Raw genomic sequence first — 26,336 nt, 5'->3', positions numbered from 1 at the left:
CCCCCCCCCCCTAAGATAACAGGGAATAAAGGTATTTCTGCACAACAGCTGTCCTGATATCCATCTTGGTTACTTTAGTCCATTAGTGCAGTACAGTTTCATAGGAGGATCTATTATTTTGAGGGCTGTAATAATACAACATTAAGTGAATTTTCTGTATATGAAATTGCTTGATTTTAGTGGAATAAAGAGGTTAACAGAACTGGTTTCGAGCAGCATGAATGAAACACGAGTTTGTATCCTCGGTACACACTACAACCCTACCATCACCACCAAAAGGTTATCAAATGATTATGACTTCTTTTTTTAAATAAAATAAAATTGCCCTGACATTTCTTTGCCACCGGGTAAGAAAAAGACGTAAACATAAAGCATAACGCACATTAATATACTGCTCAAAGGGCCGTGGGACATTATGTATAGTATAGGTCCATCTGATGCAACCAAATGGTGCCACAGACTGTCCAGGAGCTCACTGGTCCCCTGATCCGGGACCAGAAGGAGATTGGTCGGGACCAATCCCAGATGTTTTCTCATTCCAACAGCAGTGACTGGGACATGAAAAAGTGATCTGTGGCCATCACCTGCAAAAATTCTTACCTCTTTGGAGGTTGTCTTGTCGTTGCCTCTCCAGTGCACCTGTTGTCTGGAATGATTATTATCCTTGAAGTTTAACAAATCCTCTTAAAATAACATATGGATTTTGTTAAAAAACAAACAAACAACCCATCTGTTTTATTGACACATAAGCCGCATCGTTCATTGTCGTGGTTTAACTGTCGGGTTTAGCTCTGTTTCCGTGTCATCACCACACTGATAATATATGTTCACCCTTTCATTCATGGCTTCTGTAGAAATGAGATTTTCATCTGCGCACGGAAGGAGTAACGCAGGTATAAGCAGACTGTGAAGGGCAAACTGCCTCGCTGGTAAATCACCTCTGATCCAAAGCGTTTGTTTTCCTCTCTGTCCCCCTGCAGCGATGCTCGGGGCTGTTTGAGACCAGCGAGGCAGTCGCTGCAGTGTCAGAAGCGAAGACAGGATGAGGAAAGGTATAATGTGGAGGAGGACACCGATTAGTCATCTTTGATAAAAATGTGGAGGCTGAGTCACCTGGACTTACTTTCAGGATTTGTTACTAAGAGAAGTATAGGAGAGCTGAAGTAAAGTCTGATGAGCGAACCCATCTGCTATCATTTGTACTTTTACTGTACATATAGAGTTCTTATACAAAAAGCTGAATATGAGCTGATGTAAAGTCACCCCAAGGCTCTTTATATTGCAAGGTACAGACCGTAACGAGATAACATGCTTTGAGAAAGCGCTTGGCAATAGTGGGAAGGAAAAACTCCCTTTTAACAGGAAAAAGCCTCCAGCGGAACCAGGCTCAGGGAGGAAGAAGAAAAAGAAGAAATACATCCATTGGAGCAGGAGTCTGTGAACGTTAGGCTAAAACTGTTTAGGAATAGAAAAAAAAAGCACTTGTGTGAATGTGTGAATGCTCCCCCCCCCCCCCACTCCCCCCACTATTTGACTGTTACCTTTTAATTTATAGCCACATTGTTAAAACTTAAACATTTAGAAATCTCTATTTTATACCACGACTGTAAAAGGAGCTTTAATTATAACGTGTTTGCAATCTCAGTTTCATTTCTCTACCATGTGACCCGACGTAGAAAATGAAGCAGTCTCGGTTTACCAGCAGCATGCGCTCATCTCCTGACTTTTTCTTTTTCTTGCAACGTGTACGGACCCTTAATGCTTTTATCCCACACTCTCCAGCGGCCCACACAACGCCTTCATGTCTCCGTAACGCTCTCGGCTCTTATCAGGCGCTCGAGACGAGAGACAGTAGAAAGTAGAGGTGTTTTGTTCTTCAGCAGCGCAGCATTGTTGTTTGCTGTCATTCGAGATACAAACAAGCCCCTCTGTTTGTTGATCTACACAATACCTGTCAGTCTGCGCCGCTGTCTGTGATGGCTCTTGATATTCAGCAGACTGTCCTGGTGACACGCACACACGCATATTTTTCAAATCGTCACTGTTTCTGTTTTGCATCTCTGACACGAAACATAGCGAGGAGCTCTAATTAGTCCGTTTACAAAGACTTGCCTCATGGAAATCATGCCTCTTGGAAAAAGACGTTTAGAAACTTGATACAAGAGTCACTCAGATGCTTTCTGTAGGTTCGGTATGCTTGTTAGGTTTTTATTTGATAGATACTGCTTCACCCACCCAGCATGCAAGCTCCCTCCAACTCCCCAGCACCATCCTTTCCACTGAAGCCATGAGGTCTGGGTAGCACCTGACAGTGTGAATTAGATACAGTATGAGCAGCTGCAACGAGATTCATCTGCTGCTCCTTTGCATTTGCAAGGTGTCAGTTCAGATGCCTTAGCCACCTGATTTGGATGCTTGCAAAGGTTTTCCGGCACATCTAGCATCAATGGGACACTGAGGAACACGCTGAGCACTTGTACTCCGTATTACATTTGGCCCTGATATCTGCTATGATATCCTCGGAGGAGCTTGATGAAAACACCAGGGAAGAGGGAGTTTGAGCTGCTGTGATCCCAGTGCATCAACCTTTAAAAAAGTGAATTATCAAAGGTTGATGCCTAATTTTTGTAGACTGAAGATTTCAGATTCAGTTTTAGTTTCTAGCTAATACACAGTTAATTTCTTCTGGTGTTTTCATTTACAGACACATAGATTCCCAAATGATCTTCCTATTACATATTCATGAGAATCACGTTCATGAGAATCACGTTTCGTCTCTTATTGTCATCCAATTGGACGAAAGGACCAATAGCACTGTCGTACCCATCGAACACACCGGGTTCCCCTGATAAAAATAATTTCTGTTAAACTGAGCAAAAGTTAATCTCCAACCATGACTGTTCATACCTGAGACAGTTCACTAGTGTTTTAATATTACTGGGCTTTTGGAATAATAGTGCTGCGCTGTTGAATATAGCAGTAACTTCTGCATATAAAAGATAAACATGGCCTTCAGGTCTGAAAAGTAAAGCCGCGACGAACCTGGGGTTGCAGTAAGAAGTCTAACTGCATTGGAGACTGTTAGAAAACAACCTTACTTCTCACTGGGATCGTGACCTCAAACGATAATTTCAAGTCTCATTTCATGCAACATGTTTGTTATTTCAAAAATAGGGTCCCACTGAAAAACAACAACGACAACACACAAATAAAGTAGGATATGCTTTACAGTGTGGCAACATTGTGATGGACAAGTTGCTGTGCCTCAACTGTGCCAGAGCCCAGCGTCCTCGTTCAGACTCGCTTCGTGCTTATGTCCTGTTAAATGCTAATGCCAGGCTTGAGCGTTCAAAACACGAGTTCTCAAAACAGTGATGTGGGTCGAACCACTTTTTTTTGATTGGTTAGTTGAAGAAGGTACAAGCAGTTAAATTCACCAAGTGGAGAAAGTGGTCAGACAGGTGAGTGGTATTGGCAGGCTGAACGCCCAATTTACAGGTGAAGCTGGGCGTCGAGGATGACGGGTAAACCGTGGGGAGATTCTTCTATATCCAGAGTTTGAGAACCAGGGTGCTTAAAGCAAATATTAAATTACAAGTCAGAGCTGGAGAACAATCTGGTGGAGAATGGACGTGAGAGTCGGTCATTAAATCAACAGCAGTATGAGAAACGAGGAAAAGGTGCGACTGACGAAGCCCGAAGACTGAGCAAAGAAGACCTCAGAACCAGCTCCACCTGTAGGTGAGAAAAGGAGAGATGAGAGAGAAAGCACAGACAGTGTAGGCTGGTAGAGAGAGGAAGAAAGGGGGGTAGAAAAAGACAGTCTGCCCATACCATGACATGCCTGCTCAAGACCTCCAGGCTACCCTTACCTCCCTGCATGCAGTATTCATAGACTATAAAATATGGAAGTAGCTATTATGGTTTTGAAATTCCTGTGAAAAGCCTCGAGAAGCATTTTTGGCTTTTTGAAACCACTTATCACCATGCTATAATGATCATATGTATTTATGTTTGTATGTTCTCTAGCTCCTCCTAGACGAGTGGACCGCTCTCAGTGAAACACAAACATTGCTTAGGGCTCTGTGAGTGGCAACATGGAGTATATAAATATTTTATACAAGTCCCATAATCATATGAATTAGGGAAAAGTCATGTCATAGAAAGGAATGGTGTGTCACTATAATAAATAAATAGATAGGATAATAATATCATGATTTTAGTTTATGTATGTTTGTATGTTCCTCATCTGTTACCCACTGGGTTTAGCTAATAAAACACACAATATATAGAACAAAACACTCATTAGAAATTCATAGATTCAGATCAGATTAGATTTAAGGTTATAGATTAAGTGACAGGTGGGGTCATGTTCTCATAGACTACCCAACCTGACTTATTTTTGCATCGACAGGAATCGTCCCCTTTTGTAGAAAACGATAGAAAAAGTTTGGGATCATGACTTTTTTTCTCTCTCAGAATTCAGATTATTGCTCAGATTTATGACTTTACCATTAATAACAGGAATAATTTGATGTTTTTTTATAACCTTTTTGTGAGAATTCTGAGATTATTCTCAGACTTTTAGAATTTGATTTTGATTTTAAATTCTGAATTTTTTTTCTGGTAAATCTGCTTGGAATTCTCACTAATCTCTCTAATCTCATCACTTTGCCCCTTGAATTCTTTTTTTCGCAGAATTCTCACTATTTTACTTGGAATTCTGCCTAATTCTCAGAATTAAGTTTCTCCTCGTTTCTCCTTGGAGAGAATTTCCTTTTCTTTTTTTAATCCCAGAATTCGATTTTTTTCTCAGGAATTTCACTTTTTCTCTGAATTCTCACTATTTTACTTGTAATTCTTACTAAATTCTCAGAATTTTGCTCCATGTTTTTCTCAGACTTCTGATTTTCTCATCATAAATCTGACTGTCAAAATTCTAAAAGTCAAATTTAAAGAGAATAAAGTTAGAATTCTGGGTGTTGATGGTTGTGGATCAGAATTTCAGAATATTGAGATTAATATTTTAAAGGTCAAGATTCCAAGGATAGTCAGAATTCTGAGCGAATTTACCTTATCTTTTAATTTACTTGTGCCTTATTTACAGTGGTTTGCGAAAGTATTCGGCCCCCTTGAACTTTCCACATTTTGTCACATTACAGCCACAAACATGAATCAATTTTATTGGAATTCCACGTGAAAGAGCAATACAACGTGGTGCACACGTGAGAAGTGGAACGAAAATCATACATGATTCCAAACATCTTTTACAAATAAATAACTGCAAAGTGGGGTGTGCGTAATTATTCAGCCCCCTTTGGTCTGAGTGCAGTCAGTTGCCCATAGACATTGCCTGATGAGTGCTAATGACTAAATAGAGTGCACCTGTGTGTAATCTAATGTCAGTACAAATACAGCTGCTCTATGACGGTGTCAGAGGTTGTCTAAGAGAAATTTGGGAGCAACGACAGCATGAAGTCCAAAGAACACACCAGACAGGTCAGGGATAAAGTTATTGTAGCAGGCTTAGGCTACAAAAAGATTTCCCAACCTTGAAAATCCCACGGAGCACTGTTCAATCAATCATTCAGAAATGGAAGGAGTATGGCACAACTGTAAACCTACCAAGACAAGGCCGTCCACCTAAACTCACAGGCCGAACAAGGAGAGCGCTGATCAGAAATGCAGCCAAGAGGCCCATGGTGACTCTGGACGAGCTGCAGAGATCTACAGCTCAGGTGGGGGAATCTGTCCATAGGACAACTATTAGTCGTGCACTGCACAAAGTTGGCCTTTATGGAAGAGTGGCAAGAAGAAAGCCATTGTTAACAGAAAACCATAAGAAGTCCCGTTTGCAGTTTGCCACAAGCCATGTGGGGGACACAGCAAACATGTGGAAGAAGGTGCTCTGGTCAGATGAGACCAAAATGGAACTTTTTGGCCAAAATGCAAAACGCTATGTGTGGCGGAAAACTAACACTGCACATCACTCTGAACACACCATCCCCACTGTCAAATATGGTGGTGGCAGCATCATGCTCTGGGGGTGCTTCTCTTCAGCAGGGACAGGGAAGCTGGTCAGAGTTGATGGGATAGGAGGACATAAAGCCAGGGCAACAATGGAACGGTTTAAAACAAAACATATCCATGTGTTAGAATGGCCCAGTCAAAGTCCAGATCTAAATCCAATCGAGAATCTGTGGCAAGATCTGAAAACTGCTGTTCACAAACGCTGTCCATCTAATCTGACTGAGCTGGAGCTGTTTTGCAAAGAAGAATGGGACAAAGATTTCAGTCTTAGATGTGCAAAGCTGGTAGAGACAGACCCTAAAAGACTGGCAGCTGTAATTGCAGCAAAAGGTGGTTCTACAAAGTATTGACTCAGGGGGCTGAATAATTACGCACACCCCACTTTTCAGTTATTTATTTGTAAAAAATGTTTGGAATCATGTATGATTTTCGTTCCACTTCTCACGTGTACACCACTTTGTGTTGGTCTTTCACGTGGAATTCCAATAAAATTGATTCATGTTTGTGGCTGTAATGTGACAAAATGTGGAAAGTTCAAGGGGGCCGAATACTTTTGCAAGCCACTATATTTAAAACAAAATCACTATAATTTCTGAAGAGTGCACAGAGCACTTATCCAGTTTAAAATAATATCTTGTATTGTATACAGTTACATACTTTTGCCATGGAAAAAATAGAATTTCTGTAAGTTTAGCAGCTTATTGATCAGTGTATACATGGGTATGTATGTGTGTATACACGTGTGTACATGTGACGATGTACTGCAATAAACGAGCACATAAAATAGGGCATCCCTTGCTAAACCACTTATCAGCACACACACAGATATGCTCCAGTGGGATCTTTTCTTCCTGCTTCCTGTTGCTCAATAATTCAGTCGGTCCAGAGTGGAGGCTATAGTTTCCAACCATGAGAAGATGTGTTCGAGTGTGTATCCGCATGAACAGATGGGGCCATTAGTATCAATGCTGTTTTTGACGGCATTTAGCTTGTAAGTGCACGTATTGATTTTACGAGCTTATTGACGTCCATTTTTCCATTTGTACAGTAAACAGCGGATAAAAGCGAGAAAGAAAAAAAAGGAGAGGGAAACCGCTGGCTTTTGAAGCATGTGGTCCCCCTCACTCTCTGTCCCAGTAATGGCTTATTGAATTAGGACAGCAAATATTTTTAGTCGCCACCACCGGCTGTGAGAAAACGTAGCCTGTATTTCAGTAAATGGTAAACTTGCTGTCTGTTGATACGTTTCATGTGAGACTGGGATGCACACACACACACATGCACACAAAGCGAAGAAACCTCTGCTGGCTGTAGTAAGCACCCAGTTTCCTCCCTTAGTCCATCATTGCATCAGGGCCTTTGATGTGCCTCAGTGCTTGGCCGAGAGTCCCCATCAGCTAAGAGTTTATCTGCTGGGCTTGCAGCTCGCTGGTTTGAAGCTGTTGGCCTTGCATATGTTGAAGATGAGAAATTAGGAGCGATTACACTAAGAAAGATGGGGAGCGGGGGTGAGTATGGGGAAGGCTCGAAGAGCAAAAAAGAAAGAAAAAGACTTAAGAGATGGAGTGAGTATTTCAGATAATTTCCCATGTAGGGGATATTAGCAAGCTTGTGGGTGCATTTATTTCAGAAAGTGCCTTGCCGTGCATTTAAAATTCAAAGCTACAAAAGCACTGAGAAGAGTTATAAATATCTACCAATCATCTGAAAACTTAAAACTACTGATAACTGAAGAAAATAACAGTGATTATCTCATTATAGTGCAAGGTTACGCTGGGATATATTGGATCCTGGCATCCATGCGGATGTTAATTTGTCACTTGCCACCCCTGCACAATAGCGGCGATCTCCCCAGCAATGCAAAAACTGCTCAGGAACAGCTCAAGGAACCCAGCAAAGAGACCGGGATGTTCAACCAGAATTCCAAATCCACATATTTAAACTGGATTGAGCATCCGTTGGATTATATCTAACAATGCTTTACCTGTGAAACCACAGAATTCAAATGATCTGCTGTCAACGTCTTGGTTCCCCTCCCCCCGTCCAAACCTTACAGACCACACAAGATGGGACCTTGGCAAAATTAAGCAGGTGGTTTTTTAAATGTTGTGCCTGATTAGTGCATTTTCCCTATTCTCTTAGTTGTTTTCCCCATGACAACAGGCTAATTTTCTTATCCAACAAAGCCTCCTTTCTCTTCATTGAACTAATTGTTATCTTGAGACGGCCACTGACAAGGCGATGGCAGCAGCGGTGGAAGAGCGAGCTTCAAAACAGCATAAATAAGCAGAGAAAGCAAGAGAGAAATTGGATGAGGTGGTTCAAATTTAAATATTATTCATCTGGAGAAAGAAATGTGCAAACACACTGGAAGATGATGGTTCTTCATGTCTGGCAAACACCACTCAGGAGTCAGATTAATTCAAAACATAAACATGACTGTTTTTAGCGGCGCTGAATTCTCCTACAGTCCACAAACATGATTCATGGAGGTCCTGGTGGATCTTTAATCTTTCTGTAAATGTTCAACTAGCTGCCTTCCATTTCCAGGTACAACCTCTAGCATCCATTTTCTTCCATTTATCCAATTCTAATTTGTTTTCATTTTATTTTGAAACTTCTATTCTATCATGCATTTTTTCCATAAAGTTGTGTCCATATTCATTTTATAGTCATTTCAGGCTGTATTATCAAGATAATTATGAACAGTGTGAGTACAGTTGTTTGGAAAACGTACCTTCTTTGTCTGCATGTATGTTGTTTTCTCACATACAATTTCCTGGGTTTGCAGTCAAATCTTCTCATATCCTGTGTGGGCATTATGACATCAATGGATTTTAAGGCAAAGAGGGGAAACAGCAGCACAGGGACCTGTGTCTGCAGACAGAGGGTCAAGTATTATTGTGTAAAACCATAAGACCCTGCAGGGAAAATTCACAACTTATGATAATGGAACATATGAATATGACTAGCTTGACTGGACACTTTATGTGACACTGTGTAAATTATGAATACAAACAGTATACAATACAATAATCTAAAAGTTGTTTACAGCCAACATTTATTTGATAACAGTGCAGATAACAGAGCCAGTACGTGAACATATCAAATATTGAGTTAACAGTATTTGTTAATCTTCAGGATAAGTGGTGCCTACACAGATGTAAAGCTGGCTTTTCCACTATCCTACAAACCCAACCTAACCATGACCATAACCACAACATTCCCCTGACCCTGAAAAAAAAACCCCCACCTAATTTGTTGGTGAACCTTCATCGGAGTGGGGATTGACAATCACACACAATAGAGAGATGCACACTCCGCGTAAACTCCTAAAATCCCAAATTCGTGCAAGTTTGGGATTGCCCTGGAATACCATAGGTGCGATATTAAATGAGTACACCTACTATCTGAACTGTTGCAGTATAATGATTCCCATATTCCAAACACGGTCTCTCTCTCCCCCTCTCTCTCTCTCTCTCTCTCTCTCTCCACTGTGCGGCGGTTTGATGGGTCGGTCGGTGAAGCTGCTTCTTGGCTCCTGAGCTCCGAGAGAGAGATAAGCCGGCTGCAGAGGTAAGGGACGGGGAGAAGGGGGAGAGGCTGGAGCAGAGCGAATACGAGTGGCGGTATTATTAGTGGTGAAAGATGCATAAAAGAAAACTGAAATGTTGTTGCGTGCGCTTTTAACGCTCCTACTGGTAAAGCCTCTGTTATTTGTCATTGCAGCGGTGTTCTCAGTTTGCTGTTCTTGAGGTGTTGCTTGGCTGTTGTTGGAGTAATTAATATTTCGGAGGGTGACACGGAGGATGCAGTTTTTCCCACCTGGGATTAAAGAGACCTCAGGTGATCTCTCGGGGACACTTGAAGTGCACAAGTGCATGTTTGAAATCAATTTGCGCGTTTTCGTCCTCTGTGCATCTGTTGGGATGCGCACGGAAATTTGTGAGGAAGATAGTGAGAGAGGTGTGGTGTGTGTGTGTGTGTGTGTGTGTGTGTGTAGGGTAAAGTACGCGCGTAAAAATGCGTGCTGCTGGTTGTTGCGGACTGTGTCGTGTAAATTAGGCTGCAGAGTGCTGGGTGTGTGTGTTTGCGGGGGGTGAAGCGGTTCTGAGAGGATAGAGAGACCACAGAAAGAGGTCGGAGTGAGACCGAGAGAGAGATCTATGTCACTGTTGGTATGCAGACATGCACGACCATCATCCATCAAACTTAAGCTCTCCACACATTAAGACAGATGACGATTTGAGCCCGGTTCTGGCTATTAAGCAGTGATACTGATATTTATATTAATGCTGCATAATTACACGTTATCTTGATTTAGTTATCTGTGGACTGTCAGAGCATTGTTTACCTGATTGACTTCATGATCAAATGTGGATGCACAAGTTTTGACGTCCCCATCATGCAAAAATTTGTTTGGTTGTAGAAGAAAATCAAAGATCTTTGAAGGTCGAGGATGAACTGAAAAAGATAAACAAGTGCCAGCTTTGGCCTTATCGGCCAGCACCAGTGGCTTATATCAGTATATCAGATTTGTCGCAACCTCACAAAGCATAGAAGTTTTTATATTGTGACCAGGTACTCACTCCTACATTGTTCTAAAAATAAATTCCCAAGTGATAGAAGATTTTGGACGAGGCTCTGGCCTTTCTTTGTGGGGTTTGCATGTTCTCTCGGAGCCTCCAAGATCTTTCTGCCTACATTCCAGTGACGGGTTAAATGGTGATTCTAAAGTTGATCCTAGCTGTGGATTTGGGGCTTAATAGTCTAGCCTAGCTTTGTTGTAGCTGCTGAACTCTTATCAAGCACGCTCCAGCACTTATATGACCCCCAGTTAGGTTAGCAGTTAAGAAACTGCTGCTCAATGTTACTGAGACCTTGGAACCAACTTTTAATCAACTGCATGGGCAGGTGCTCGATTTCATACAGCTATGGGAATGGAGCTGAAAACACCTGAATTCAGAGATTAAGAGGTGTGGCACAATACTTTATTAGATTCATTTCAATGAACGCTACACTGTAATTTCACCGTTAAAGGTCATTCAGTCTCAAATCACTGTGGGCTCTCTGCTCGCCTATCTCCAATTTGGCTAAAAATTTTATATCCAAAGTTTGTAGCTTTTTATATAAAATACTTTTTTAAAATATTGCCTGCTTTTTTCACACTTTGAAAATCTGAGACAACCCTTGAACATGAATATCTAACAAAAAAAAAGTGGGAAAAAAAGAACGAGTGAGCAGAAAATGTTCTAAAAAATGTGAAGATTTGTGTTGGAATGACGCAGTTGGCAGCTGGATTTAAAGTAATTAAGAATACTGTGCTTTAAGCTTTATGACATCATATTGTCAGTAGTGTGGATGAGATTTTCCGATCATATTAGTGCTACTACAGTAATATAAAGAGGAACAGTATTAGAACATAAACAGTTTATCACCCTAAAATTACCTGTGGGTGTCCTCCTCTGTGTACTCTGAATTCAGTTTCCTGTTATGCTTAAACTGTGTTTGCAGCTTGGTATTCACTTCTTGCCTCACAAGGTTACAGTATTCCTGACCTGCTCAAAATTGTATCAACCACCCAAGGTGAAGACTGGCGAATTTCTATGGTAGTCTCACTCATTGCTGTCTAAACCTCAGCACAGCTTTCTGCTACACAAAACCTGGTAACTAGATCACACGTGAAAAAACAATCAAGGATTTGAACTTGAATTTACATGATCACACAAGAAAAAGATACAGTACTGTACCATTAATATACAGAAGCTCTTAATATATTTCGTATCTTAAACAAGATGTCAATGAACCATTACTGTGTGATATATGCTGTTAAATGCAGTCTGCCTGATAAACCACACACACAACTCCACACATTTGACTCTTTATAAGGTTGAATGGCTTCTAAACTGGTGGTGTCCCTTATATTTGTAGCCAGGCTTTTGTGTAAAATAGCCAGACATCCTCATGCAGCCCTCCCTGGGGTGGTTTTCGATGGAAGGTGAAGCAAACGCTGGGTGTGCGTTGCACTGTGGAGGGTCCAGAGGGAAAAGGATAGCGCAGACTTTAGACACAGCAAGAGATCTCACTCACCGCATCCACTTCCTGTCATCGCAGCGTGTTTTAAAGGAAAAGGGGGGTGGTTAAATAAATGTTCACCTCTAAATGTAATCAGAATAATTTAGAGTATTAATCTGCGACAAGTATAAAAATAAATGTCATGCGTTTCTTTCAGTCATTTAATTTCCTGAAACCTGGGGCCTATTTTTATTTTATTTTATTTTTTTCTTCTTCAGTGACTTCAAATTACATCACAACACTTTCACTGTTGTTATTCCTTTGTAGTGCAAAAGAGGAGCGAGCACAAATGTTTTGACTGATGCCTTCCTCAGTGTTCATTTTCTTGCAATCGAGTATCCTTTCTGTGGCAGCGCTTGATTTGTTCCAATTATGTAGAGCTGAACGCTGAGCTGGTGAAGACATCAGCTGAAATTCAAGCGTGCTTGTTAGTCTTTTGCATTTAAGAAGAAGAAAGATAAAGCTTAAGTGAAGTTTAAAAAACTGTGCTTTACTTGTAATTGTACGTAGCTAACACGAGCGGCGAACAAACAAAGGACTCTACACCTACAGGCTCTCACGAAGACATCACAGCACGTCGATTGAAGCCTCGTAAACACCACAGGAAGGAGTTTCTTGGGCTGGCAGTTCTGAAGGAGTTTGAAGGCTTAACATAGGAAGATTTTAATCTTTCTATAAAAACATGTTGTTTGTGTTTCATAAAATGAGGCGCGTGTGGTCCCTTTATATCTTCTTCATCCTCACGTTCATCTAATTTTGGATAAATAGATTAGGCATTACATCAGAGGCTTTCAAGGTGACCAAAGCTGACTCTGGAAGTTCTTTAAAGCAATTAGGCCAACTAAAGCATCTCTATCAACAGGGGTGAGGCTCCCCTGTGAACCATTAATTAAATAACTGTGCGATAGAGGATGATCTCATGTGAATGTTCAACCTGAACATTTCATTTCTTTGCAAAATCCAGAGTTAGAGCGAATGTTGGAGGTATTGATCCCAGCCTACGCAACTTTACGACATTCCAGGAGCAGGATGGAAAGAAGATGGGAGTTTAAACTTGAGCAGTTCAGAGAAACAAACCAGGCATCACTTCTAAGCATTGACTGCTGGTTTGGAGTAGCAGTTAAGGAGACGGTGTCCCTGTCTTTCCTTCAGCACCAGAAAGCTCGTGGCCACATGGACACTTTGTACAGTATATCCTCTCACACATTCAGACACACACAAACAGCTGGTTAATGAGAGCGTCGACTTAAAAAGGACATTAAATTCACTTCAGATGACACAAAACTGCCATTTACTCTTAACCCAGTCAAAACCACTTTCTTAACTTTAGTTCGATTCTTATTATTTAATGTTTAGCTTGCTTGCACGGAAGAAGATGTGCTACCACTATGTGTCTTTGTAAACAGCTTTATGAGTAATACATGAACTAAATATAATACACAACCTAGGTGCAACTGTTTCTGAGATAAGCTAAGCTACACTAGCCTCTGGCTGAAGCTTCGTAGTTTCCATATAGATATGAGAGTGGTATTGATCTTGTCTTCAGATCTGTGGATGTTTCCCAACATGCCAAACCCAATCATCCTACAACCAGTCACGCTCAAGTCTGCTCTCATTTTGCTTCCTTTCTCTTTTCACTCTTTGGGCATGAAGCAGAAATTGCTTTGTGGAAGTTCTTTAACTTCTAATTTTGCTTCAGAATACGAGATTATGCACGATCGAAATAGCATCTCAACACATGATGCTCACGATGATGATACTGCGGATGCAGGCACCCACACTGATTCTGTGTCAAATTTCAGCTCTGATACCTTTATTCTTTCAGCTGAAAACATGCTTACATGGTTAATATTTACAAATTAATTAAATTAGATCAATTTGATTTTTTTTCCTACAGCAGGGGTGTCAGACATGAGGCCCGGGACTAGAATTGGCCCGGCAATGACTCCAGTCTGAGCCTGTGGACAGTTTTAGAAAATGTGACTTCACTTTTAACTGTATTTTCAAGTTTTGCTAGTTTTCCTCTGCCCATTCATACTGCACCAAAGTAAATAAGCAATAGATAAACATTTAAATGACTAAAAACACTGTTTCTTACAGTGAATTCCCAGGTAAAGAAAAAAGAACTTAGTTTTGCTCTCCTTCTCACCATTCATGCTAGCTTTTGGGAACTACACATGTGAACTACATTTCCCATGTACACATGGTTTATGAAGCACAGGTGGACACTATTAAAAACTCTTTGCCAACATTTGGCTGAAGTTCTAGGAAGACATTTTGCTTTGATAACCTGCATCAGGCCTTCATTCACATTTCAGTTCTTTATATTTAGTGGTGAGTGTGATGGTCTTTTTTTTTTTTAAAGATTTTACTGAGTGGAAACACAAAGTGGAAAATACTGCTTTTCTCTGAGCAGAATCATCTTCCAGTCATACACCTAAAGTCTATAATTTCTTCCACAAATATTTTCTCAGATAAATGTTTCCAGGAAACCTCCATCTCACTGAGATTATGTGCAAACTCTTCTGGTTTGCATTGCAAAAGAAATGAATAAATTAAACTGAAATGAAATAATGGAGTGTGTTTCCATTATCATGAGTGCATATTTGGCAGCTTCGAGGTATATTGTTGTAAGGATTCAGTTATCTCCAACACAAGGAAGAGCTTGCTATCATAACATTTCCTATAGATTAGATTTGTTTTGCATTTTCATTGCGCGGTTTGCAACCAGACTCATTTAATCGAGTGCAGAATTGTTTAGATTTCCAGGCCTGTGTAACGTTATTTTGCACATTCACTGTGTTGCAACCAGCAAAGAGACTAGCTGTCTGCAGATGAATCAGTCAGAAGCTATTATTTCTTTTACAATGGACTAAATGGAAAGGCATCTGGTCCCAGTTATGTTTGGGATAAAATCTTCTGGCACTGATGAGCACAGAGGAAAAGAGGATGCATAGATGGAGCCCTCATATAGAAACCAGGGTGTCAAGTGTGTTTCATTTCTCTTTCCAGCTGTTTGCCCCCTATCTGACTTTGAACCTTCTCCTTCTTGCACCTAATCTCAGCTCAAGTGTCACACAACAATATTTTGACAGCTGTCAGAAGAGCACAGACAGGTCTGAGAAATGGGATGTCACAAGTGTGTTTGTGTGTGTGGAGTCGCATATATTGCATGTATTGTGCATGATTCGGTGATCGGTTGTTCTGTAGTAAATTAAAGGGCAATTTTATGGGGTTTAAAATCAACTTTTAACCTGCTGCAATTTGTTTCTGTACTTAGTGAGTGGTTTATTGGAATAATGTGCAATCATTTTTGCAACAGTCTCCATGTCCGCCTTCGCTACACCCATGAATCTTATCTGTGCTCTTCCTCTTTTACTCCTGCCTGGCAACTCCATCTTCAGCATCCTCCAAAGAGTTTCCACGCCGCTCGACCTGAGTTGTCCCTCTGATATACTCATTTCTAATCCTGTCCATTTTGGTCACATGTAACACAATTAATCTTCAACTCTGTCACCTCCAGCACGGCCTCCTCTCTTTTTGTCACTACTGCTGTCTCCAAACTCTACATCATAGCAGGCCTCACTACCATCTTGTAAACCTTCCCTTTCACTCTTGCTGCTATCCTTCTGCTTCTCTGAATGGAAATGAACGTGCAAATTAGTTTTCAAAATGAGATATTCATCTGACTGATTTTCATCATTTGAATTAATTCATGCACATGATGCCTCATTTTAACTGAAGAAACAAATTTTTATTCCCCTTGTAAAACAAGACATCACATCCTCTGTGGGAAAAAAAGCAAGTGACGCTCTTATATGCCAGGAAATATGATGTCCCACAAACTGAAATGATTGACTGGAATAATCAAGCAAAAACAGAATGTATTTTATTCTCCTTTAACTTCAGTCTCATGTGACGGGTCTGAAGGGAGTAGCGTAGAAGGGATAACAGAGAAAAGTAGGAGAATTGATGACGCCTCCATTGCATCCATCCTGTGGCTGCTGATAGAAAACCAGAAAATAGAGAGACATGGGAGACTGGAGCCCAACGCTCAGTTCTATGGTCCAATTTATCACTTTGTTTCTCACTCTCTTTCTTTCCCTAGACTCTGGAGACAGCACAGTTGGAAATAAAGAAGAGAAGACAAAGAAGAGAGGATAATTTAACACACGGGGAAGGCGACTGTAAGGGAGAGATGGCTGAGGCACAGCAGCAGCAGCAGCAACAGCAGGAGGAAGGAGGGGAGAAGGAGAAGGAAGAGGAGCAGCAGCAGTCGAGCCCCGTGGAGAAGACTGAATCTGACGAAGGGGTTGAAGAACCGAAGGAGATCGCCCAGACGACCCCGTCTCGACCTCTGCTCTCCACGAGGTCCATGAGCATCGTGGACCCAGATGATGACACGCCCAACATGATTGTTTACAGAAAGGTAAGAGCAAGTATAATCTTCAGCATCTTTTTGCTGACTCACAGTGGTTTGTGGTTTTGTTAGACAAATTTTAACCAGTTGCTGCTGGTGGTGCTGCAGACTTGAGAGAGTAGGACGGGGAATGCTTTTTAAGCGCTTCAGTGCAAAAGGATTTTTTGGTTTTGCTGTCTGTCAAACTCGAAAGTAAGTTTGAATAAAAAATAAAGCGAACATTCAGCTGATCTGTGAGAGTTTTGGAGCAAATTTTATTATTTTCAGGTGATTCTGAGATTTCTACGTTTGGCTGGAATCAGTGAGGCCAGTTCTGAAACTAGCTTTATTCTTTTTACATGTATTACATTTATGCATCTTTTACATGTATTTTAATTGGAGGAAGCCAGAGTATCAGCATAAACTCCAACAGGACAAAATTACTTTCTTTTTGATGTCTGTGTCATCAGAGATGGAGATTTACTGTATAGGTGCTATAATTATAGGTGTGATTATAACCCAAAGCTTTAGAGGTTTATTATTATTCCTCTACAGTAGTTACTTTATGCCACACAGAGCTGATTAAAAGACAAATGAATGTATTTCAAAGGCAGTCTTGCTCTCTCTTCTAAATGAATATGAGCTGTGACCGCATTACTTACCAGCAGGCAGCTGGTGCACACATTTAACTAATTATCATGCATAATTAGGATGCTACATACTAAAATTGAAGTTAATTCCTATTGGCTGGTGATGCAGCAATTTCCTCTTGGAGCTGCTGGAGTCATATGTATTTGAAGAGCTGCTGCTCTGATATATGACACTAGAAATGAAGGCTCCTGCTGCGAACTGAGATGGAAAGTTTTTGGACAGGTGGCGAAAAAAGTGAGAGATTGTTTTTCATAAACAAGCTTGCAGTATGTTTCTTTTGATCAGAAAAGACACACATCAAATTTATGGAGAGGATAGTTTCAGAAATAGCAGGACGTCTTTGTGAGAAATGGGGTTTTAAAAGAAGTGTGAAGTGAAGAGACTACATAAGACATCAGCTGAGCCACCACTGCAAGTTGGCAACTGCATTAAGTACCATAGATAAATAAAGAATAGTGGAAAAAAAACACTAACTCCTAAATGCTGGTCCAGAAGGACTAGCTGTCTAGAAGCAGCACACCACAAATGAAACTGTCCATGATAAGTTAATGCCAAAATGTTGTACATAAAATATAAGGGAGGAGGCTCGGTTGCCATTTTTTGTAAGTTTGTAAGTAAGGAATCAATGCACTATGTCATGTCAGCCCAACCTGAATGAAAGACAAGGGGGAAGGAGATGAATTTACTCTGAGGGCAATCTCGCCTCCTGTGCTAAATGAACGTGTCAGTATTGTTTACCAGCAGGCAGCTAGTGCACATTTTTACTTATTTATCGTGACCACGGAAGTGTGGCTCTATAGGGATGAGGAGATGAAAAAGATGAGAAGAGAGTGATGGAAAATGATCTCTACTAGCCATAGCGTGTCTGTAATGCAAGAATTAATGGGTGAAATTGGCTGAAATAATTTCTCTCTGTCAGTAAGCACTAAATTCTGCGATCAGAGATGTGAAGGATATTTAATGGAGGCTGAGAACTTGTTTAAATGCTGAGTGGGCATTATCAAATTACTTTGCATCCTATTCAGTCTTGATGAAGTCTTGATGAAGCCTGGAAATGAACCACAGTGACAGCACTTGCACTTGACAATATAAAGAAGCAGCACTTGAAGATAAAACTTACTAGTGGCAAACACTATTTTTGCTTTTTGTTTGGACAGATAACCTTTTCTGGTTCAATTAGTTTAACAAGTGCTCAAATGACTCAAATCAAGAGCTAATTTCATATCTGGGGTGTATTCTACTCATTTATTTTTATTCAAGTTTGAATAAAAAGGTGCAGGAAGAAGAAAATGTCATAAATGTGGCCTTTCTAAAATGAATCGTTTACATTGGTAGAACACATACATTTAGTTGCATATTTGTCACACAGTAATTGCCCCCAATATTAACCTATGCATTAACTGCGATTAACCACATTTTTTTGAAAAGCTGAGTTCAGTTAGATCAGCCACACCCAGGCCTCATTACATGTTAAGGAAAGAAATCACTTAAATGGAACAAAGTTATGTAGGCTAAAAGATCTTTAAAAAATCAACACACCATGTCAAGATCTAAGAAACAAAGTCACTGACATCTATCAGGAAAGGGTTACGAAGCCATTTCTAAGGTTAGGGGACTTGAAACAGTGGAAACCTTACCAGGAATGGCTGGCCTACATCGACAACTCATCCAGAAACAACATCTAAAGAACTGCAGACCTCATTTGAGGTCAGATTTCATGATTCAGCAATAAGAAAAAGACCAGGCAAAAATGGCATCCAAGAGTTCCAAGGTGAAAACTACTGCTCACCCAAAAGAACACAAAGATCTCACATTTGCCAAGAAATATCTCGATATACCCCCAAGACTTTTGTTGTTGAACCTTTTGAAAGGTTTGAGTCCCGCGGTAGGTGGCATAAAACTAAACAGCATTTCATAAAAAACATTATCATCAGTCAAACGTGGTGGTGTGATGGTCTGGGACTGCTTTGCTGTTTCAGCACCAGGAAGAGTTGCCTTACATGATGGAACCATGAATTCTGCTCTCTTTCAAAAAATCTTGAAAGACAGTACCTGAGCATCAGTTCATGTCCTGAAGCTTAAGCACATTTGGGTTTTACAGCAAGATCATGACCTGAAACACAAAAACAAGTCCACCTCTAAATGGAAAAAATCAAGCAACTAAAGAAACAAACAAACAATAAAACCCAAATGAAAAAACAACAACCAGGTTTTGGAGTGATCTTGGCTGGACTCAAATCAAACATGAATTTTATGCCTGAAAACCCTCAGACATGGTTGAATTCCAATAATTCTCAAAGAAAAGTGGGACAAAATTCCTCCAGAGCCATGTAGAGTTGTTCCTAGTAATTGCAAATGTTTGACTGCAGTAGGTTTGGATTTGTTTAATCTGAAACAAAAAAGGAACTTAAGAAGGAAGGAAATACTTTTTCACAGCACTGTACATGCAGACAAATGTAAACATGCAGATGACTGCACAATATGTGTTCACCACCAGAAAAGAAAACAGTGGTATCATCAGGAAAAAGGCCATAGCTGGATATTGTTTTAGACACTACAGTTGGGTAGGTCTGAGTTCTTGCTGTAGGCTATTTAAGAAGAATGGTTTATTGATTTATCCAAGATGCTAAGAAAGTTGGGTTTGAATATCTGTATGAAGGGTCTATGGATGATTTGATGCAGGAGGATATCTACAGTATAGATTTTGTCCCGATTTGGATGAATGCAACTGAAGACGCACGTGTCTTAATATCCTGAAACTGGATAATGAGATTGCATTGTCTGATACAATGTTACTCACTCTGAGTGTCTTATTATTATATAATAATTATATAATAAAGTATTTACTGGTGATGTTGATGAAGGATCTATAAATGGATATTTCCTGCTAAGAAAAATAATTTTAGTGAGATGAACCTATGTGTATCGATCAGTCTGTGTATTGATTTATGTATTTTGACTCATCTGACCTACACATTCGCCCTCTGTTCTCAGCTGCTTTTTCATTGGATCATTTCTGTGCGATGTTTTTTAAGTGTATTTGAACCTTCTTTTCTTTTTTTAAACAATTCTTCTTATCTTTCCATGATGACAAGAACAACAATGAGACAGAAAAATCTGAATGTTGATAAGTGGTAGGACTGATGAACTCATGGTAGACTATTTCAGTATCTGTAGTCCATCTGGCTTTGGAAATGTCATTTATCTAAAGATGCTGGAGGTGGAGCTGGAATCGCAGGACTCCAATTGCCAGTAAATGAATAAATAAACGAGTTCCTGATGCAGGATAGAGACGAGAGTTTACAGATAGAAAAAGAAGCTGTGTGGAGAGATTGAAAAACAAGGAAGCAGAAAATAACAGATGGTATAAGTGTCACAGACCCAGTTCCTGGGACTCGGGGATGGTGAGCAGTGTGGACTATTATTATTATTGTATTGGATGTATGTTTGCTGCACTGTGCTCTTGTGTTCCATGCTGGTGTGTGTACGTGTGTGTGTCTGCGGGTGTGGCTGGACAGCCACCTGCAGGCCTGATGGGTGTGGCCCTGCCAGCTGCTGATCACGCCTAGGTTCTCACACACCTGCTTCTGATCAAGCTTGTCGGGGGAGCTACTTAACAGAGTGATGGAGCTTCCTCTGGCGCAGGATTGTTGAGTTAGACTCCATGAGGAGAGCGGAACACAGTACAGCAGGACGCACGGAATACCAGCACTTAGGAGAAGGCACAACACAGGAGTTGAGGGAGCACATTGGAGATTTATTGTGTGCGGTACATTACCCCACTGTAAATAAACGCACTGTTCATTGCACTTAGTCCAGCGTTTGGGTCCTTTCTCCAACATCCCCACGGCTTGCCCTGGCAGACCGTGACAATAAGAGTGCAAAAATAGTTTGATAGCAAAGAAAAACAGTAGGCAAAGGGTAAGGAAAAGATAACAGAAAAAATACCAAAAAATATGAATCTGTAGAGTTAAAATGTATCTGAGCAGCAGCCTTACACATGTTAGTTGAAGATAAGAGCACCTGTCATCTAATATAATTTCTCCAGCAAAGAAGTCGTAGTATCACCAAGATATATTTTAAAACCTCTGTTCATCGGAGCGTGAATGTGTGTCAATGTTTATTAGTTTGCACTTAAATTTAGAAGTGCTTGTGAATGGGTGAATGAGGCATGTTGTATAGAGCGTGGGGAGAGTAGAAAACACTATATAAGAATTAGTCCATTTTCAAAATCATAATATCCTCTGCTAAATTTGAAGTATCTTTTACCGTGGTTGAACCAAAAAAGCGTTTTGTGGAAAAAACAAAAAAAGACAGTCAGGAGAGGTTTTTATTTATCAAAAACATTTCTTCAATTTTTCAGATTCAGTTCAAAAAATCCTGAGAAATAGTGTGGTAGTTGTTGAAGGATGGCAATTAAACTATAAAATGACACAGGCACTCAGCAGCCTTTTATGAATAACATAACCAGCTGACAACCAGCTGAGTTGAATCCTCCATTGCAATGAGACAGATTGCAGATGGGTCACAGATAAGTTGATTGGCACAGACTGACTGCAACTGAAATTTATTGACAGACTGTCTGTGTTTATGAATTATATGGTAGTTATGTACAGACCTTCACCAACCTGATCAAATTCAATGCAACCACCAATACGTAGAGAGGTGGTCGTTCTATTTCTACTGTAGTATGACTGAATCATTAGAAGTATTGCAGAAGAACTAGGCCACCTGGCAGGTGTGCTTTCTAATGACAAATAGATCAATTGTGTACAGTAGTTAAGTAAATTCATTTTTTAATAGTTCTAATGACAAAATTATATTTTTCATCATCATGTTTTTAAAGACGATGTTTGGCGTCCATTTAGAGAGCTGGTTGTGACTTGTTGTGTGTTGTGTTGTGGTGTCGGTGTCTTCACTGGCTGCTGTGAAGAAGATGAAACAGACTAATGCACTTACAACCAGCTACATGGGCTGCATTGCATTTATATGCAGACAAAAGCTACTTCAAAATGCCATTCCCATGAGTTATAGCTTTCACAGTCTCTCTGCATTACAACACTTGCTTATAAAGCTGACCTACTGATTTACAATATTGGCCATTACACAAAAGGTTGCTTTGTGATTAAATATGTATTCCCAGGACTGCATTCCCATTAGTCTTTTTAGATGAGTCACCAATCATGATGCATGCAAATTGTGCTTCAAATTCACCGTTTCCAAAGCTCTGAGACCCAAACTATCGAACCACTTCAAATTAATGGTGAATTAAGGTGAATTAAGTTTCTCCTTTTTTGTCTTATAGATAATTAACTTCCAATTTTATACACCGACTTTTTCCTGCAAGACGATTTTAGTGCTTGGAGAGTTAAATGCGGGTAGAACATGAGAGCTGATACTGGGTCAGTGTTTGAAGAGTAATTAGGATGAGAAGTGATGCCTCTCGCCCACAGGGACCCATTCATCTGCTAGAAAGATGGTGTATGACTTTATTCCATGTCTTCTTCTTTTTTACCCCTCCCCTCACTTTCTTATTCTATCATCTTAATGTCTGCTGTTCTAATTGATTCCTAATCACTTTAATTAATTCTCCCTCTATTTATTTTTAATGCTTTTATCCTATTTGGTTTAAAATCATAAATCTATGCGTACAATAGATGTTTGTCTAAGAAACTGAACATTACTCCCTCTCTCCCCACTATTTTTCGTTGTCAGCATCCAATGCACACACACACACACACACACACACACACACACACACACACACACACACACACACACAACACACAATGGTTGTTGAAAGAGTGGATAGCATGTGGTCTCGTCCCAGCTGAGATCAGATGACTTCATGTACACACTGCAAAACACTGTGTGTGTGTGTGTGTGTGTGTGTGTGTGTGTGTGTGTGTGTGTGTGTGTGTGTGTGTGTGTGTGTGTGTGTGTGTGTGTGTGTGGTGTGTGTGTGTGGTGAGAGAGAGAGAGAGAGAGAGAGAGAGGTAAGAAAGATGGTAGGAAGTGGGATACAACATTTGTGCACACTGCAGTTTGGGTGTGTCCTTGTGTGTTTGTAGAGCTGTTATTTTAGTGTAACACACCTTTTCCCACCCCCACCCCCCACGATTCTTTAATTTCCAGTCTGACATTAGCAGCTGTTGAAGTGCAGACCTGTTTACTTAACAGGCTGTTTATACAGATGCATTTTTCCCATATTCATCTGGGCCGCTGGAACATGCTTTAAAAGAGAGCTCAGAGGTTGAAAAGCCACATGAAGCTACTGTTTGAAGAGGTGCATTGATTCAAAAACCATGTTTTTTTAAATGATGGGCCATTTGTTTATCTGTATGTAATCCTACTGAGAAACACACTGTGATAAAACTCTTAATATTCACCAGGTTCCTAGCATTATGGCGCGAGTTAGGTTCCATCCATTCTTTCAATTTAAATTTTTTTATTTTTTTATTTTACAGATTTTTTTCTGCATATGCAAATAGAAATTAAATGTAATATTTTAACAAAAATCAGGTTTTTTTAATGTACAGCCATCCTATGATGAAGTGTTCATTTTTGAGTCTCTCAACTGTTTTCAGCTCTTGCCACAGAACTCAGTTAGAGGCCAAAACATCTCATGATTTCAATGATGCAGACACTACTTTGGGAAATTGCATCACCCGTCTCCTCCCAGGGCCTCCCTCAAAAGCTAGATATTTCAGCGACTACCTAAAGCTCTATTTGGAGCACCTTCCTCCTGACAAATCCTGATGTTTTTGACCTCATAATGTGCTTTAAAGCAGCTCAGCTGAGAGATTAGAGGAATCAATATCAGTAGTGAACCATATATCGTAACCACAAAGACAATAAATCCCCATGTGTTAATGTAAACCCTTTCTCCATATGCATCATCAGCTCTCTTAATGGAGAAAATATTGAACACAACCAATGAACTGTCAACAATGACTTACTGTAAGAGGAGCAATAAATACCAGAACAATCACTCAATTTAAGATCCCCTGCATCCTATGGCAACTTAAAGGTATAGTTGGTTGGGTTTTTAAAAAATATTAATTTAATAGAAAAACAATATTATAGACATAAATGCACATAGATTACTGTAAAATTATGTCTTCCAACAAGTGATGCATTCTTATAAACTATGAATTGAGATATGTAAAATGTGGAAGCTGCGATGTTGCCCTGGCAACTTAAATACGGTAGCTAAGATCGCTGTTCTGTCTAATTGTGTGCTAGAAACCAGCCACATATGTACTATAACAAAGGTTGAGGAGAAGAGAACTCCTCTGCACCTTCATACCCAAGATATGAGGGATCATATCTATGTTTTATCTATGTTTTTAAAAACACGTAGGAAGGACACAACAAGACAGCCATTTGGATAAAACGTCATCCTCTTCCCCCACACGAGCCTTACTTCCTAAACTGAAGTCGGGGCTCTATCTCATGAAAACTTGCATAAGCGTATTGTCAGGAGATTAGACATACAACCCTCCCCTCTCCGGACAACTGGCAATGAGGCGGCTAAATAACAACAACAGCAGCTGGTTATAAGCTAACAATATGCTAATGATGGGCTCAAGTGTTCGTTAGAAAAAACCCAAATCACACTTTCCCATTGATAAACAGTTTGATTCCATTCTCACGTTGTATAGGAATTTATTCGGCAAGTGTCTAAATCAAAAAATGTTAGATACACTTCAAAGAAAGTTTCAGTAACGCTGGCTAACGGAGGCTAACAGTGGCTAACGGAGGCTAACAGAGGCTAACACTGGCTAACGGAGGCTAACAGAGGCTAATGTGGCTAACAGTAGATAACAGAGACGGACAGCAAAAACAGCAGCACTTACTAACACGAAGGTTTAGGATAATCTCAACAACTCACCTCAGTATCGCTGTCATTGGTCAGAAATGTGTTTCACTTACTCATTGTCTCATATCAAACCTCTTTCACAAAGTTTTCTAGCTTTCTTCAGGGTAAATAGACATGGACACACATTGACAGCGGACTGACAGCCTACACTCACAACAGATGAACCCAGAATAGGGAGTTTTTTGTCCTACAGTGGCTACCATAGGTAGAATTAAGCACTTGAATTGTTAAAGCTAAGAAAACGGAATTCAGTTATTTGCAATCTGCAATATACTGACATCTAGTGGTGAGATTTTACACACTGTAACTTTAATACATTTTCTCTTGCAGAAGCAATAATTTAATCTTAAATCTTTATAAATAAAGATTTAAGATTAAATGTTAACTTTTGAAAATAACATATTTTATGCAGACATTGGGCATCAAACTACTGTCAGCTAAGCTTCATTAGACTTTTATTGCTTTCCCAACAAGATCCTTATTCTTGAACCACTTCAGTGTAATGCCCATGTGCCACAGAGCTGGCACTTACTGCTCTCTGTTTAGAAATGGCTGAGTTCAGGGCCTATGGGAGAGGCTGCCACAAAACATTTGCTGCCATGTGGATGAAACATAAGCAATAGCAGTAATAAGTGGCTGTTTGAAAAGAAAAGTTAACCCAATCTTCTGGTGTTCAACGTTCAGATCTCAAGCCTTTCACAGCAGAGTTCCCCCACACACACACACCACCTAATTTAAGAAAAGGAGTATTTTTGTTGTTTAGTTGTACAGCCCCAGCAGGATGTTGTGCTCATTTTGTTGTTGTTTTGATGTGCCAAACGCCTTGATGAAGGGTTCAGAGCACATCAAAGAAGCGCCAAGAAGAAAATAAAATGTTAATATGCAAATTTTCAGGTATATGCTTACTTTTTCTTTAATGTGAGCACCCTCATCCATTTGAGTCTACGATGCAGCTTTTAAACTAATAAACGAGTTCTTCTTTTTCTCCTCCATGTATCCTCTGACGGTGCAGGCAAATCACAACAACAGTTTAAATAGATTAAGTGATTTATTAAAACTCCTATAAACAACATCCCAATTTAATTGCTTGCATTTTTTTCAAATGTCCATGCAGCAATAAAAACAATTCAGTGTGATTTAACATTACTATTTAGGAGTTAATAACTATATTGTCTGTTTATAGTGTGAAACGCAGACTGCACAAGGTGATGACTTATTTTATGCCTGTGAGCCTTTGAGCCCCTTTATGAACCATAAAATTCCAGTCATGCCTAGTCACCGCTGTCCAGCGCATATTTA

General features: G+C 40.0%; 1 protein-coding gene across 1 annotated transcript in view; it reads left to right on the top strand.

Moving 5' to 3' along the window:
• The first annotated feature begins 9,508 nt into the window (after window positions 1-9,508).
• LOC102306532 (regulator of G-protein signaling 6) overlaps window positions 9,509-26,336 on the top strand; it is a 108,176-nt gene continuing 91,348 nt past the window's right edge. Inside the window, exons 1-2 of the mRNA XM_042222722.1 lie at window positions 9,509-9,606; window positions 16,214-16,534. Of these exons, the coding sequence (XP_042078656.1) occupies window positions 16,304-16,534 (231 nt within the window). The 5' untranslated portion in view covers window positions 9,509-9,606; window positions 16,214-16,303. The remainder of the gene's footprint in view (window positions 9,607-16,213; window positions 16,535-26,336) is intronic.

The sequence above is a fragment of the Haplochromis burtoni genome, unplaced genomic scaffold (assembly GCF_018398535.1).
Source record: "Haplochromis burtoni strain Fernald_Lab_line unplaced genomic scaffold, NCSU_Asbu1 Contig_92, whole genome shotgun sequence".
Taxonomy (NCBI): Eukaryota; Metazoa; Chordata; class Actinopteri; order Cichliformes; family Cichlidae; genus Haplochromis; species Haplochromis burtoni.
Note: the sequence above shows the minus strand (reverse complement) of the source record. Positions and strands in the feature narration are given on the sequence as shown.